General features: G+C 34.7%; 1 protein-coding gene across 8 annotated transcripts in view; it reads right to left on the bottom strand.

The window, feature by feature from the left end:
- Eya3 (EYA transcriptional coactivator and phosphatase 3) overlaps window positions 1–17,935 on the bottom strand; it is a 102,505-nt gene that overhangs the window by 56,909 nt on the left and 27,661 nt on the right. For 5 of the 8 annotated variants that reach the window (XM_048816002.1, XM_048816001.1, XM_015485412.2 and 2 more), the window contains 3 exons: window positions 16,291–16,393; window positions 7,654–7,697; window positions 3,639–3,718 (listed from right to left, as the gene is read on the bottom strand). In XM_048816002.1, the coding sequence (XP_048671959.1) occupies window positions 3,639–3,718; window positions 7,654–7,697; window positions 16,291–16,323 (157 nt within the window). In that variant the 5' untranslated portion in view covers window positions 16,324–16,393. Of the gene's footprint in view, window positions 1–3,638; window positions 3,719–7,653; window positions 7,698–16,290; window positions 16,397–17,935 lie in introns of those variants that run through there. The other 3 variants (XM_015485413.2, XM_048816004.1, XM_048816005.1) reach the window with 3 other exon arrangements.

Genomic DNA, 17,935 nt, shown 5'->3' with positions numbered 1-17,935 from the left:
CATAGACAAATAAATAAATTAAAGGTGTTATGTCTGTCCACAACTAAAAAAAATTTTTTTTTAATGACGGGGAAGTTTTTAAAACCCATCACATATAATGAAAGGTAAGATCCTTTGACTTCTACATGGTTCTCACTGTGATGACACGTACTTGACAAACTCAAAACTTTATTCCCTTCAAATTTAATTTAATCAAAACATTCTGGGAAAATTAGGCCAATTTTAACTCTCCTAGATAATGAATAAAGCTTGATCTCGGCAATACTTGGGAATCATGAAAGGATTATAAAGAGTCAAGGCATAATCTATCATTATGAATAGGAGGAGAAGAGAAGTAATATGTTGGCTTAGAGTAGAATATCAATAGTGAGCCAAGGCTTTGATATACACTCTGAAGACACAACTAATGATGTTCTGATGGGTTTGGGTGTAGTAGGAAATAAGGAAAACAGAATTGCAGGATGGTTTCTAGGTTTTTAGTTTGAGAGCGATGAGACAGTGATACCTCTTCCAATGATGAGCCAGTCTAGGAGATGAACAGACTTGATGGGAGCTTGAGGATAAAGCTCTTCTTCAGACATTTTAAGTATGACTTCCCTTTCAGACATCTAAGTAGAGATCTCAAAAAGGCAGTTGTATATTTAAATGAAATCAGGGGAGATTGGGGCTGGGGTTGTGGCTCAGTGGTAGAGCATTTGCCTGGCACGTGTGACACTGGGTTTGATCCTCAATATAACTTAAAAATAAATTATTAATATGAAGATATTAAAAAATTTTTTTAATCAGGGGAGATATCAGACTGGAAATATAAAATTGGGATTCATTAATAATCTATTATATGTTTAAAGTAATGTAATGAATGGGAGGTTTCTGAAAGAGAAAAGATGGCAGCTTTAGAACTAAGCCCTGAGGCCCATCAGTATTCAGCATTCTGCATGAGGAAGGAATGACCATCAAAGGAATAAGATAGGAGGAAATATGGTGGGAGGCAGAACATAAAAGAGATATTTCTACTACAACTGGCAATAAGAAAATAACAAATGACCTTGACAGGAGAAATCTCGCTGGAAGAGTGGGGACATGAAGCTAAATTGAGTAGGTTGAAGAGTGAATGGGAGATGAGCAAATAAGGGCAACTCTTTTCAGAGCTTCTGATATGCCACAAAACAGAGAGAAAGTCTTCAACTAGTATAAGATGTGAAACCCCAGGGGGTTTTATTAGTGTGTGAAGATGGTAAATACCACAGCATATCTCTTTACTCTCCGGAAGGATTAAGAAGAGAAAAATATAATGATGTAGGAGTGGTGGGAGAATAACAATAGTACTAAAGTCCTTGAGAAAAGTGAGACAGGTCGGACTACGGAACACAAGTAAAATGATGTACATCAGACAGGAATAAGAATACTACTTCCATTAAAACACAAGGAAGCAAGAAAATAGGCAGATTTGAAGATTTGGTGGTGGTGAGATAATAAGGGAGTTTCCTGACCATAGCTTTTATTGGAGAAGGCATGATCATTCAAGAGTAAGGAAAAGTGAGTATTGGTTCTTTGAAAGAAGCGGTGTAAAATATTTAACAGAATTTGTTAAGGAAATGTAGGATTTCAAAGCACATTGGGTGCCCACCTGAAGTTCTATGACTAGAGTGCAAATAGTGACTTAGGTACATAATTCTATCCAATAATGTTGTTTGTGTACATTTTATGGGGAAGGTAGAAAGTTGGGTTAAATTAGGACTGGAGTATAACAAGGAGAATAAGGGTAAGAAAAGGGTTTATTATTAAAAGTTATTGAAAGTTGCATCAATAAAAATATGGAAAAAATAAAAGTGATAACACACAAAAAAAGAAAGTTATTGAAAGTATATGTAAGGGAGATAAAAATAAAGGACCGAGAAATCTATGCTCAGTAAATAGGAAAATTAAAACAAAGAGAGATGAAGGGTACTAGCTAAGTAATTGACATCTATGTTAAAATCAGAGAGCTATAAAAGTTTGGATGGAGAAAAACAAAGAGGATCTAGTCTTTAAAGAATAAAATTGCTTGAAGTTCAGTCTAAGGTAAAAAGAAATGGGAAGGAAGGTATAGATAAAGACTTCAAAGGAACAAGAGTTTTTGAAGGAAAAATGAAGAGAGCGGGGTGTGGTGGTGCATGTCTGTAATCCCAGTGGCTCTGGAGGATGAAGCAGGAGGATTGTGAGTTTAAAGCCAGCCACAGCATAAGTGAGACCTTGTCTCTCTAAATAAAATACAAAATAGGGCTGGGAATGTGCCTCAGTGGTTGAATGCCTCTAAATTCAATCCCCAGTACCAAAAAAGAAAAGAAGAAGAAGAAGAAGAAAAATTATTTGGAAGGAGCAAAAAAGACTCAGCTTATTTTCTGGCTGTGGTATGAGATTTTAGAGAACAGGTCTTTTTCTGGGAATTAGTATACTCAAGAAATCAGAGGAAACACTTCACTAAAGAGTTTGCCATATATACCAGACTGACCTAGTAACTTCCTGAAAATGAAGATTCCCCATTCATATTAGACCCACTGAATAATAATATCTCTGAAAGTGAGCCTAGAATTCTGTTACAAACAAGCATTTCAGAATGATTCTTATGTCTTATGCTAACAGTTTAAGAACCACTGAAATAAAATCAGCTTTGAAGAAATAACATATAGAACTCAAGATAAAAAATTTTTAAAGCCATGCCTTTTTTTTTTTTTTTAAGGAAAGTTTATAGGTTGACTGTCTTAAAAGATATTTCCAAAACTAGTGCCTTTTACAAAAATGTCTGACACAAATTTATTCTTTTTTAAGTATGTGATAAAATATGGAAGAGCATAGCTATTTAATTTCAGGAAGGAGTACTTGTCCTGGGGAGAAAAATTTAGCGGAGTGAGTGAGTTTGCTAGACAAAGCTATGTCTCTATAAGAAAAACACAGAACACTAGCTGGGTGCAGTGGCACATGCCTGTAATCCCAGAGGCTCAGAAGACTGGGGCAGGAAGATCATGAGTTCAAAGCCAGCCTCAGCAATTTGGTGAGGTCCTAAGCAACTCAGTGAGACCCTGTCTCTAAATAAAATATAAAAAAGAGCTGGGGATGTGGCTCAGTGGTTAAACATTCCTGGGTTTAATCAAAAGAAAAAACAGAACACTATACATTTTTGGGAGGTATCTAATACATAAATATAATCAGGAGAGTGAAAATTGGTACATGGAGGGTTTATCTTATTAAGCTGGATCTTCCTCAGGGACCATTTATTTTCCTGACTAAGACTGATAGGTAGGATCACTTGCTTTTATTAGAAAGGCAGAAAAATACGAAGTCCTCCAGAGGAGCCATCAGGGGTAGGCCCACAAACTTTTCTGATTTGGGGCAAAGCACTATTACTTTTAGAATGTCCAACCTCAAAACAAAACAAAACAAAAGTCACTGAATATGACTGCTTGGGTAGGAAGATTCCATGTGACTTTTTTCAGCTGGCATGTTAATAAAGTTTATAGGAGAGCACAAGTATGCACACACAAAAACTAAGAGAACCTTCTGGATATTCTAGAATAATCCAGCAATTAGAAAAAACCAATTATACAAGAAGAGTATTACTTGGTTATAGGAATGCCTCTTCCATCATGCATAGTACTTACTTTCCTCTGACATGGTAAGGTTTGAAGCAAGGCTCGATGTTTCAGGTTTCTGGTCACTGACATCCGGGCTGCTTACTTGACTGGGAGAACCAAAATGAATACATTAGCCCTTGGTTGGTTTGCTGCATTGCTAAAAGTGATGAGATTAAACCCATTTTCCTCCTAGGCCATACAAGCAAGAAGCAAGGCAAATCTTCCTGATATCCTTATTTGTGGTTTATAACAACTACATGAAAAGAGCTAGGGCCAAGGCTAGTACCCTCAGTATCCTACAGTTCTTTCTCATGGTCCTAGACACAAGGCGGGGGAAATTACACACACACACACACACACACACACACTTATCTATTTGGTACTGGGGATTAAACCCAGAGGTGCTTAACCACTGAGCCACATCCCCAGTCCTTTTATATATTTTATTAGAGACAGGATCTCACTGAGTTGTTAAGTGCCTCACTAAGTTGCTGAGGCTGGCTTTGAACTTGCGATCCTCCTGCCTTAGCCTCCTGAGCCACTGGGGTTTACAGGTGTGCACCATCACGACTGGCTACATACATTTATTTTTTGTGTGTGTATGTATATGTGTATGTGTTTCTATTTGTTGTTACAACTAGGACCAGGCACCTTTTTTTTTTTTTTTTTGCAGTGTCTGGTCCTCAAACATGCTAGGCAAGTGCTCTACCATTGAGCTTCATGTTCTAAGCATTTTTTAAAAAAACATGTAGGAAAACAAAGAGAATTTTTAAAAAATATATATATTTTTACTTGTAGATGGGACACAATATCTTTATTTATTTATTTGGTGCTGAAAGATAGAACCCAGTGCCTCACATGTGCTAGGCAAGTGCTCTCTCACTGAGCCAAAACTCCAGCCCCAAATTAAGAGAAATTCTAAAAGGTAAATCAATGTGAGCTGGGAGGATATGTCATTATGTTAGATACTATAATGCTGGGAAGAGCCCACTGAAATTCTGGAATGGAAATCATTCCAACTTGAGTACCTCATAATGTTTCCCTTTTCCTCCTACTTCACATCCAACTCCCTAGTAGTGCCCAACTAGTTAGTACAGCATTATGATTAACAGTAAATATTTCAGAGCAAAACTGCTCAAGTTTATATTCCACTCTTCCATTAACTAGCTCTATAACCTTGGATAGGTCAAAGTAGTTCTCTTCACTAATTTTTTGAACTGTCAATGAGAATAAAAATAGACTCCACTTCATAGGGCTGCTATGAGGATAATAACTTAATATCTTAGAAGTACTTAAGAGCAAAGCTAAAAAACAGTTATGTACAATAAAACGGAACTGTTATTATATTACAACTTCTTTCCAGCCCAGGCGCCCTTCCCATATTCATGCTCTCTAGAAAGAAATCTGCTTTGCTCTTCCACACTCTAAGAAGAGATAAAGGATGAAGTACCATAGCCTCCATATATCTGGAAAGATAATCTTGACTAAAAATCAGAGGTTTGGGTAGTTTCTACATAAGAATATTTAAAGCTCCCATGTAATTTTTGAAACTCACCTCTAATACTGAAGTATTAATAAAAAAAGGTTTTTTTCTGGCATATTTTGAATGTTTAGTTAATTTTTTCTTAGTTGTATTTATTTTTAAAGCTAAATCCTTCAATGAAGTTTATTTGAAGTAGTTTTATCAGTGTTTTCCCAAATTGCTGAATCATTATAATTATCTGAATTGGTAAAAAAATGACTTTAGCCCCATCTCATACTTACTTAAATAGAATCCTCATGGGGAAAAGCAAAAAACTGGACCAGAATTTCACATTTCCACTGTTACGACTAGGGTATCTTCTGTGTGTACCTGGATAAATCTAGGGTTCACTCCACTGTTGAAGACTATTTCTAGATGGAAGACTATTTCCAGATCATGTATCTTACAAGTGCTATTTGTACAGCCTAGTATATACTGAGCCAGTTCCTAAGATCCTTTGGTCTTATAAACTTATATACAGCAAAATCCCCTACATATTCAACTGAGAAACTACAGACTAAAGAGAAAAACAGTACCAAAACAGTAAATTAACTATAGCACATAAGATGAAACATGTTCTAGAGATGGATGGTGTTGATGGCTGCATAACAAAGTGAATGTACTTAAGGTCACTAAATTATACTCTTAAAATGGTTTAAATGGTAAATTTTATACTATGCAAAATCATAATTTTTTAAAATGAAGGAACAATAAGAGATCATTACAGAAAAAGGCAATGGTGGGAGGTTCTCAAGTACAAAGAGGGTTAGACTTGGATAAAAGCAGGAGAATTAAAGCCAGGCATGGTGGCACTCACCTGTAATCCCAGCAACTCAGGAGCTGAGGCAGGAGGATCACAAGTTCAAGACCAGCCTGGGCAACTTAGCCAAGTACTGTCTCAAAAAATAAATAAAGGGGCTGGGACTGTAGCTCAGTGGCAGAGCACTTGCCTAGCATGTGTGAGGCACTGGGTTCAATCCTTAGCACCACATAAAAATAAAATAAAGGTATGCTGTCCATCTACAACCACACACACAAAATAAATAAATAAATAAACAGGGCTAGGGGTATAGCTCTCAGTGTCATAGAACATCTCTGGGTTCAATCAGAAAAAACAAAAAAGAAGAATTAATTTCACAGAGAAAGAGCACAGAGTATCTATAGAATGAGGTACTATGTTAGACAAATGAGGTATTCCTATCTAATTGTCCCGATTTCTCTTTGAATTAGGGAGCAAAATCCACAGCCAAGTGAATAAGCACAGTGGGAAGAAAAGGGAAATGGAGGGAGCAAAGAAAGTAAGAAAGATAATTTTAAAGACTGGTAAATCATATACTGGGAATGCTGTGTACATGCCTAAGATGTAAGCATGAATGGAAACTAAGACTAGTCAGTACGGTTTTGTATCTTTCTCTTATAGTGTTAGAGTAATTGAGAATATACATAGAATAGGTGGATGGTTTGGTTTAAGCAAGATTGTGGCTTTGCTAGGCAAGTATGATACAGAAAAAAAAGAAAGTTAAGAATGTCTACAAGGGACTGATTGATTACAGTATTAGATCTTATAATTTTAAGTAGCATAAGGAAGAAAGTGAAGTTCTTTTGAGGAAAAGGGTATAGAGGTGATAGTAAAAATGTGATAGATCATTTGATTGGAATGTGAGACATCACATGGCTAGCATGGCAGTTCTGGAAGTGAGCTGGAATCATAGTGGGTGGCGGTAAAAAAAAAAAAAAAACAGGATTCTTGAAATTAATGTCTTAGAAGTGATGCAGTTACTGACTGTCCTAGTTGGTGGACAAATAATAAGAGATAAAACCTGTGGAAACTGAAAACCATGGTGCCATGGAAGTCAGATCATGAGGTGCAAAGAAACTGCCTCTTTCTATAGAGGTGATAAAGTTATTGACTAAGGCATCTCAGTCCCATTTGATAAAGCCAAACTCCTTGGATTTCCCTTATTTTGGCTCATGCTTCCTCTTCTGTAAACTGTACATTTGTGTGAAGAATACAGCATTTTTCATTTTTATCGTCAAGTCTCCTGAATATAGTATAGTGCCTGATGTGTGTGTGTGTGTTTTGTGTGTGTTTATTACATGAGTTCAGTATACACTGTTGAATAAATAATAAATGCATAAGAAAAATAAAATCAGCACATGAATTTTGGGGAAAAGTTATTTTGGAGGGAAATATTTTTGAGATGGGCTCTTGCTATGTTGCTCAGGTTGGTCTTGAACTCTTGAGCTCAAGTGGTCCTACTGTAGAGAGAAATTTTAACCTTAAATAAATTCAAAATGTGAAAGCTGCTGGTAAGAATCTTAAAAAAGGCAGTAAACCCAAATGCCCATATACTAACCTACATATGAAAAAAAAAAATTAAAGTAGATCATTAAAAAGTAGATCTATAATCCTAGCCATTCAAGACACTAAGGCAGGAGAATCACAAGTTTGAGACCAGCCCGGGGAACTTAGTGAGACCTTGTCTCAAAATAAGAAATAAGAAATTCAACTTTACATACCTTAAAGTTTGCTCTCCTGGTTCCTGCATCTTGGCTTTTTTCACCTGCAAAAACAAATATACAAACAAACTGATGCAGTAGTCTGTTTTTGAAATTACCTAGCTGTTCAAATAAAATTGGCTCTCAGGATCCTTAAAGGATTAGTTGCAGAACTCTTCATAGATACCAAAATCCACAGATGCTTAAGTCCCTCATTTAAAATGGTGTAGTATTTGTATATATCCTATGTATATCCTCCTATGTACTTTAAATCATGTCTAGATTACTTATAATACCTAATAAAATATAAATACTATGTAAATCACTGTTATATTGCTTAGGGCATACTGCCAAGGAAAAGTTTGTACATGTACAACACAGATGCAATTTTTTCTCCAATATTTCCAATATGGGGTTGGTTGAATCTACAGATGTGAATCCCAGAGACACAGAGGGCCAATTATATATTAATTAATAATACTAGAGGATAACTGTTTCATTTTGTTTGGCTTAGATTTATTTATTAATCCTTTTTACTTTTTTGGGGGGAGGTGGTGGTACTGGGTGTTGAACCCAGGGTCACTCTACCACTGAACTACATCCTCAGCCCTTTTTTTTATTTCGAGATAGTGTTTCACTAAGTTGCAGAGGCTGGCCTCAACCTTGTGATTCTCCTGCCTCAATCTCCCAAGTAGCTGGGATTATAGGTGTGCATCACCATGCTAGGCTTCAGCTATTCTCTTAAAAAAAAAAAAAAAAAAATCTTTGTTTGATTTATTTTTATGTGGTTCTGACGATCGAACCCAGTGCCTCACATATGCTAGGCAAGCACCACCACTGAGCCATGACCCCGGCCCTCAGCTACTCTTCAGACTCAAAGTGTTTACCAGGAGTTTTACTCAATGTAGGATGTTTACCAGGATAAAGTATTCAAATGCGGATAAAAACTAGTTGGTTTTACTTTGTAAAGACACATTTTACTTAAATTATTACTAGATTACCAGTAATTAAAAATTTTTTTTTTCATACAACACTGTCTTTTCTTCCATATTTCACTTTTTCTACTTCTCTGAGGTGAAGGCATTTCCATCAATAATTTAAGAGTCCGCAAATGAAAGATCAATGATTAAAGCTAATGAATTTCCCTGTTTTCATATTATAGAGTCTAATTTTAGAGCTCTCTGGTAAGAAAAATTGTTTGTAATAGAAACATGCTTAATATGGTTAGTCATTCAAATTATGAATATTTAAAAGTATTTGGAGGTAAAAAAAGAAGACAAAAACTCTACTAGTTAATTTAAAAAATATCTGGTGAAAACAGTTATTTAATATGATTAACATTTCAGATAAGGTAAATAATAAAGACAAGGCCCCAAAATTTCTCATTATGAAGATATACAATTCCAAAGTAAAATAAAATTAACCATTTTTGTTTTGTTTTTTGCTTATGGCATGTTAACTTGTGTTATATTTAATACTGTCTTAATTTTCATAGTTGTCAAGAAAGGAAAAAAAAAGGAAGAAAAAAACTTCTGAATTTTTTTAAATATGATTCTCTAGTTGTTGATGGACCTTTATTTTATTCATTTATTTATATGTGGTGCTGAGAATCGAACCCAGTGTCTCACACATGCCAGGCAAGTACGCTACCGCTGAGCTACAACCCTAGCCCAAAACTTCTGAATTTAAAAACCAAAATTATAGAGGCATTTTAAGTAGAAACCAAAACCAAAATCTTGAGGTAGATAAATCCTTACCAAGCATGGTCCAAAAGCAATAAAGAAGAAAACAGAAGTGATTACATAAAAATTTGAAACTTTTGTATGATAGTAAATAACATAAACCAACTAGGTGCTTTGAAGGATTCCAGGATGGTATGCAGGCTGTGACCAGAAAAAAAAAAAATCTAATTATTATAAATGTATAACCTAATCTCACTGGAAGGGATGGGAGAAAATGAGCTGACCTAAGTATATATTAATTACAAACTGTCAAACTAAAGATGGGAAAAAATTCTACTTTCTAGATTATTCACCCGTCAAAATTTCACGAATTACAAAACATCAACTCTTGTTACAATATTCCATCCTTCCTACCTGAAAAGGATAGTATTTACATGAGGTCAGATAATAATGTACTTTTCCAATAGGAAGATAAGTTTATTTTTAGTGTACCCAAAGATTATTTTTACTATCAAAGGAAAGTATTTATGAGCTGGTTGATTAAGTAACCAAAATAGTATATAGTCTCCACACAAAACAACAAACAAAATTTTTTTTGTGTGATGCTGGGGATTGAACCCAGGGCCTTGTGCATGCGAAGCTGGCACTCTACCAACTGAGCTATAATCCGAATCCTAAAACAAATAAATTGAGAAAAAAGAAAATTAGAGCATTCAAGAAATCTGATTTATTATAGAATAAAAATTTAGCCAATCAACTTACAAAAAAAAGTCTTGGAGCAAAACGAATTAAAAAAAAAAAAAAAAGTCATACACCACATCACAATGTTTCAGTAAAGGACAAACCCAGACTGAATATACAGCAGTGGTCTCATAAGATTATACAGAGCCAAAAAACTCCTATCACCTAATGACATTGTAGCGACTATAATGGTGTTTGTGGATGCTGGTACAAAGCCCTATAAAAGTATAACATGCCAATTATATACAATACTTTATACTGAATAATTACAAACAATTATTTCACTCGTTTACATATTTACTCTCATAGCAGCTCTTATCCTTTCCCAAACTGGTAAATACCCTATGATAGATTCTCCAATGTTAAATATTTATAAAAGGAGTTCTGGTCATAGTCATCCTATATCATTCATTCAACACAGCATTTTCTACCAAGTCTTCCTGATAATGATAAAAAAAAATACAGCCCTTGATCTTCAAGAATGTATAGTCTAATTGAAAAGACAGATAAGAAAATGGGTCATAAAACAATGAGATTAAGGGTTCCTATAGAAATACAAGGTGCTATAGAACACAGAGAAAGGGTACCAAAGTCTTTTTTATCAGGGCAGGTGGCCAGGGAATATAGGACATAGTAAGGTAGAAAGCTGAAAAAACTTCTTGGAGGAAATGTTGTTTAAGACAGTAGTTTTAGGGGCTGGGTGAGGGCTGGGGTTGTGGCTCAGCAGTAGAGAGCTTGCCTCGCACATTTGAGGCACTGGGTTCGATCCTCAGCATCACATTAAATAAATAAATAAACACACAAAATAAATAAAGGGATTGTGACTATCTACAACTTAAAAAAAGTATAGTAATTTTCAAGAATTTTTTTCTGACTCTGCATATGGACAATATATTCCCACTAGTTAACACTGCTAATAACATTCTGATTTTAATTCAATTGAGGACTTGAGGGATATACTAGATTTCAGCAGGAACTTACATCCAAAGTGGGAGGAAATACACTAATTCACATACAGGAAAGAACAAGTGTAAAAAAGGTTCACGGGAAACAGAGAACATAAAATGCACTAAAAATTCACTATAACTGGGAGTAATGAGTCTGAGGGAAGGGATGGTAAAATTAGGTAAAACCAGGTAAATAGAAGCCTACTTGTGAAGGGCCTTATAAACCAGATTAAGGAGTTTAATGTTATTTTGAGAGTATCAAGGAGTCTTCAAGTATTAGCAAGGCAACATGATCCATTCTGAATTTTAGAAAGATCATTCAGATAAAGTACAGATGGAAAATGAATAGGAGGGGAATAACCCTAAATGTAAGAAAATCTGAAGAGGCTCTTGCATTAATTTAGATGAGAGGTGGCCTAAAAATAATTCCCAGAGTGAAGATCACACCTGGACTGTGCTGGTTCTACTTGATTATCATAAATATATTTTTTTTAGCTCTGTGCTAATTTCAGAAATCAGAAACAAAATTGTTTAAGTCCATGAAGTAAAAAACCATTTGTGTATATATAAGCATACATGAAAACATATATAATGTATCTATTCATACATACTTCCACTTACCTAAGTGGAATCTGATAACAAATGAGGAAAAAAAAACCCTTCATCTATTTAATATTTTTTATGCCTATACAAACAGGACACAAAACTGGCATCCTTTAGTTACAACCTCACAATAAAATAAAATGGATGATACCTACACCTACTTTCGGAGGAAGTGGCACTTCTATTAAGTAATGTTAACAGGCTCACACTTAGCTAATAATAATTAAAAAAAAATAACTTGAGCTTAAATAATTGTTATCATAAGCAACCTTCTAAAAAATGCAATAATCCTATTTATAGACGGGGGATACTCTGATTGAAGGTTGTGCAGTCTCTGCTTGAAAAGTACAGTATATGGAGCAGTACTAGGCCAAGCACTATGGCACAGCCCATAGTCCCAGCTTCTCAGGAGAATGAAGCAGGAGGATCAAAAGTTTGAGGCAACTTAGTGAGACCCTATCTCAAAAATTTTTTAAAAGTGTTGGGGATATACGTTAGTGGTAGAGCATCCCTGGGTTCAGTTCCCAGTGTCAGGAAAGAGGGAGGAAAAAAAAAAAAAACCTAAACAAAACTAAAAAAGCACTGCACCAAGTCCGAAAATATCTAGGGACTGGAGACATCACTATGGGAAAGTGCCTGCTTAGCATGTGCAAGGCCTGGGTTCAATCCCCAGGATCACAAGAGGAAACAACCAAACAAGAATGACAAAAATCTTTATACTGCAATTTACATAGTGAAAGTCCCTAAAGAAGTCATCTTATTACCCTTTGATACTTAAAAATATGATTTTTTCTATCTTTCTAGTGTCACACATACTTGATCCATTCATATCCTAAAACTTGAAGCTATCAATTAATAGAAAATTATATACTTAGAAAATGATATGACAATTACCAGAAACTAAGTATGTACAAAGGTCTAATCAATAATCTGCTTTAGAATGTTGTCATTAATCAGCATTAAGCTAGCACTACTCTATAGCTTTCAATACCTAATTCCTCTCTGCTATTGCTTTTAAATAAAAAGCAAATCAAAACAAAACAGTGCAACATTTCTTTATATTCAGTTTTAAGACCCTTTTCGGAGATAAATGCTGGTTTGGCAAATGTTTGTAAGTTTCAGATCTATGGAATTAAAACTTTCATCATGAGCCTGGAGGATTAAACTCATTAGGTGCTTGCTTATAAATATAAAACTAAAATAGTTTTTAAAAAAAATTCAGTGGTCTGGGGTTGGTGTGGCTCAGTGGTAGAGTACTTGCCTAGCATGTGTGAGGGACTGGGTTCGATCCTCAGCACCGCATGTAAATAAATAAATTAAATAAAGCTCCATCAACAACTAATAAAAATATTTTTTAAAAATTCAGGTATATTATCCTTTACAGTTTATTCATTATTTTCCTTGACAGAGAAGACAAAAAGAAATATGAGGTTGAGTCAGTCTTTCTTTCTTCACTGGTTGTTTCACCTCTTTCTTCTCTTTACTCTCCAAGCACCACACACAGATTTAAAGGTCCTTTTGTTCTCAAAGAGTGTTCTCCACACTCCACTTCTTTTCTATGTTTTAGTTTAGATTATACTTTGGCTAAATAAAATCACATAGTACTTATTTTGTCTATGGTAAGTATAACTAATTTCTCTTTTTTAAAAAGTTGAATACAAAAGGCATGAATGCTTTTTAAAAAATCCAAACTAAACAGATGTGTACAGAATATAAATATGTGGATTTACTCTGCCCCATACACTGATATAATCAGTATCAAATTTGGTATACAACCACCTAAAATTTTTTCCTATGCATATATGCCATTTTAAAACTTGAATTCAAGTAGCCACAAAGGGGCTTGTGGTAGCCACAAAAAATTTTTTTAATGCTTCCAATTTACCAGGAATGGTCTTGTTTACATCTCTCATCCCAAAACCAAGTGTGGTTAGTGTCCCTCTTTTACTCTTCAAAAAGTCTAAGTTTGGACAATAGTATGAGCTGCTTCAGAGAAGTTGAGTCAGATAAAGATAGGGAGAAATGACTGAGTGATTTAAAGTAAGCAGAATCACTCCTGTTTGCAGGGAGATGAGGGTTGATCAATAATAAAGAATAAGTGAGGTTAACATTTTGCTGTGAATGCTAACCTGAACAAAATTTTTAGGTAGAACATGCAAGTAGAAGAAAAACAAGTGGAAAGGAATAATTCAGTAAGAAGAGTAAAGAACAACGAAATTAAAAACCCCAATATATTTGTCTTCCCATAGCTCTTTTCTGTGTCCTGACTGACATTGGTGCTTCCCCCTATGGGCCGAGGGGCATGCTGTACATCTTGTTTCCAGGAAAACTATGTATAATACTGGACTTTTCTTTAAGTGCCACTGACCCTTTCATGCTGTCACATAATCACCTTTATAAATTTAGACCTGTGTACCAATCAGTAAGAAAATGATGCACCATGGCAATAACCATTTACAGTCAGCAACAAATTTATTTTAAAGTACTTCAATTTCTTACCTTCCTCTGAATTAGTTGCTGCATATCATATTATAGAAGTTGAATAAAATGACAAGGAAATGAAGCAGAGTAGAAGAGATAACCTGTCAGAAGGTTAGCCTTATTCTCATTACTTTAAATAGGTATGGAGTAACTAACAACAATACCATTTCAACGGTATGTCAACACTCATAAGTACCTTGAAAATGAGTAATTTTGGTCTTACTATAGTAAATACCTAATGACACAGTTTTATTTTGTACATTTATTACTAAGCTATTTGTACCAATGGTGCGTATCCTACATACACAGCTCAGGATGTTTTTTTTAAATGGGATACCAGGTGATTTGTTCTACATATATATTGTGCAATGTTTAAATCGGGCTAAACATATGTATCTCCTCAAATATTTATAATTCCTTTGTGATGAAAACTTTCAAAATTCATACTTCGAGCTTTTTGAAATATGCAGCACATTAACATTATCAATAGTCACCCTGCTGTTCAAGAGCACAACAGAACTTCTTTTTCCTATCTAGCTACACAAATAACTTACAGCTCCTTGATCAGCCTTTCTCCATCATCCCCTCTCCACCCATGCCTACAATATCTCCAGCTGCTTCTAACCTACTCTTCATTTCAATGAGATCAACTTTTTTATAGTGCATATATCAGAGAGCTCACAAGGCACTTATTAGGATGATTTTTAATCTTATTGTTTCCCTGATTATTGATGTCCCACCAAGGATAAGAAATCACATTTAAAATGTTTCAAAAGGTCTTTTTATTAGTTGCTTATGTCTTCAAAGTTCTTACTTACCTCAAACAAGAAGGCTAAAAGAATAATGGCAAAGTAATAATCATTATTCAATTCTTAACATAAATAAAAATATATTAAAATATTTCATTATTTAGGTGGAAGTGAGTGTATGCCCTTTTGTGATGTAAAGAATACATCTAGATTTTGAGCAACTAATAAAAAATTTTAAAAAAAGAATACATCTAGAACACACACAAAAAAATACATTCTATTATCTGTTTTCAAAATTCATATTTTTGTAGGTTGGATCTTCATAAAGATAAGTAAATGAGACACAGTAGCACACACCTGTAATCACTGTAGTAACTCAGGAGGTTGAGGCAAGAGGATCACAAGTTTAAGGCCAGCCTCAGTAATTTGCAAAACCCTGTCTCAAAACTTTAAGAGAGATGGGGATATGGCTCAGTGGCAGAGCACCCCTGGGTTCAGTTCCCAGTGCCAGGGGGGAAAAATGAGTAAATAGGCACTACTCCGTATTCTCTTCTGCCTTTAAAATCAAAAAGCCCACTCAGGATAGCAAATCAAATCTGAACATAAAAGGAAAGACTGTAACATAAACTCATTTTGAAAGAAAAACACCCCTAGGCTGGGAGTCTAGCTTAGTGGTAGAGTGCTTGCTTATTAGCACATGTGAAGCCCCTGTCTGGTTCCATCCCAGCACCACCAAACAAACAAAAAAAAAAACAAACAGAAAAAAAATCAAAACAAACAGCAACAACAGCAAAACCACATTTGCTTCATATTATTTACGTTAAAAGGTCAAAAAACAAAAAGAAGCCATGACAAAGCAAAAAACCCATATTATTTGGAGACACTTAAATTTTTAAAGAAGTTAAGAATTCAATCTAGTCTTTAGGGTCTTATCTATCTTAAAAATTACCTAGTGATCAAATTATACTTTCCTCACTACTACTCTTTTAAAAAATTAAGTCAATTAGGGAAATTTAGATAAAAATAAAATTTTCTAATGGAAATAGTGATGTCTCATTGGTAAACAGACATCCTTTTCTATTTTTAAAAAACCGTAACAGTAACCACTGATTTGTTAAAGAAAAATATAATACAATATTCACTTTGTAATGCTGAATTTTCTGAATAATTTCTTGGCACTAATTAGCCAAATATGAGTTTAAAAACATATAATATTGTTTTCTTAGAGGGAAACTAAGAAGGAGTCTTTCCCTTATTTTCATTTTAAATTTGGAATCTATAACTGAGTAATATTTAAAATCTCTTAAAATTAGCTCCCCTCCTCTCCCTCTCCAGTGCTGGGGATTGAACTCGGGGCCTCATACATAATAGGTAAGTACTCCACTACTGAGCCACATCCCAGTCCAGAATTAATTCTTCTACAATCAATTTTAAATTGTTAAAGGAAATACTTACTGGTTGCTCTGGTAAATCTTGCTCTTCTTCCATGAGGGCTAATAGTTCTTTACTATAATTATGTGACTGGATTTCAAGTCTCTTTTTCCACAGTCTTCACAATCTGCTTTAAAAAAGAGGGGAATTCAAAGCTTTATATACTCTTAAAATATTATCATTGAGGTCATCAGAGAATAATTTTTTTAATATTTGCTACCCCAAGCTTTCTACATTCGTTCCAATCTCAAAAATCTCAAACTTGCACGTGGCTTTTCAAACTGACACGCTGCACCAAGTCAAGAGAGGTGTACACAATGACTTTTATAATACCTTGGAAAAGCCGACACGTGGAACCACTTTCGCTGGTTACTATAGTGCCTAATGAATTAAACATTTTACAATGACAGCCATGTGCAGATAATAAAATAAAATTTTTTTTTAAGGATTAGAGTTACATTTAAAATGATAGAGACTGGCCTAGCAAGTCAGTATGTTATGATAACATCTAACCTGCTTTAATGTGGAACATTTACGTAACTGTTAACACAGACACACAAAATCACTGTAAATAGGGCAAACTGGAATATCAAATAAATTCACAACCAACTATTTGTCTATATGTAGTGAATTTAAAGAAAAACTTAATTCTTCTGGATATTAATAATGAAAATAAGTAAGGTGAAATCTTAAATATTTGAATTCAGGAAAAATAATCATGTAAAGCTAGGATCAAATTAAATTCTGAACTAATGAGCTCCCACTAAATATACTACTTAGTAAATTATTTAAGTAAAATCTTTATCTTTTCAGACTCTGCTCTTCCTGTTTTAATTTTCAAAACAAATAAAAGAAAAAAAATTGGATTCTAAGCCCTGCATTTAATGCCACCTTTCTATGCCCTACTGACAGGAGACAGAAATTTAAAAACTAAATATGTTATAAAAATGAAATACTCCATTTCTATTTAACTAAAATAAGAATGGCTCACCTCCCAAACAGATGTGATTGCTTATGCTCTTAAAGTCGCACCTGCTTTCATTTCTTCTACTAACCACTACATCCATAGAAAGTTGAAGTAAGAATAGAATCTGGTAGAAATAATGAAAATAGCTGGGTGCAGAGATGCACATCTGTAATTCCAGCTACTCAGGAGGCTGAGGAGAAGGGCTGCAAGTTCAAGGCTAGCCTGGACAACTTGGGAAGACCCTGTCTCAAAATAAAAATTACAAAGGGCTGAGTATGTTGCTCAGTGGTAGAGTGCCCCTGGGTTCAATCCCCAGTGCTGAAAAAAGAAAAAGAAAAAAAATAATGAATAGATAAAATAACATGAAACAAAAAACTTCAATTGTGCCAGGACCACCATTCTATTACTCTATTTTGCTGTAATACACTTCATTTTACAGCCACAGTTCAGAACAGGAAAAAGAAAGAAAACATGTGTAAAGGAAGCAATTAGATGACACAGCATTACTCCCTGCCCTGGTCTAGAATGTCAAAAGAAAATTAAAAAAGTTTAAAGGTCAGAAGTACTCAATGCACTCACGTGTAGCTCATACCCAGAGCCTCAAAAGCTAAGTTCTCCTACTACATGACGCAGATAGTGCTGTAGAATTACAGGGCAAAACTATAGCCCACAGAAAGATCTTCCCTGCCTTGTTTTGTTCAA

Source organism: Marmota marmota, unplaced genomic scaffold (genome assembly GCF_001458135.2).
Source record: "Marmota marmota marmota unplaced genomic scaffold, marMar, whole genome shotgun sequence".
Taxonomy (NCBI): domain Eukaryota; kingdom Metazoa; phylum Chordata; class Mammalia; order Rodentia; family Sciuridae; genus Marmota; species Marmota marmota.
Note: the sequence above shows the minus strand (reverse complement) of the source record. Positions and strands in the feature narration are given on the sequence as shown.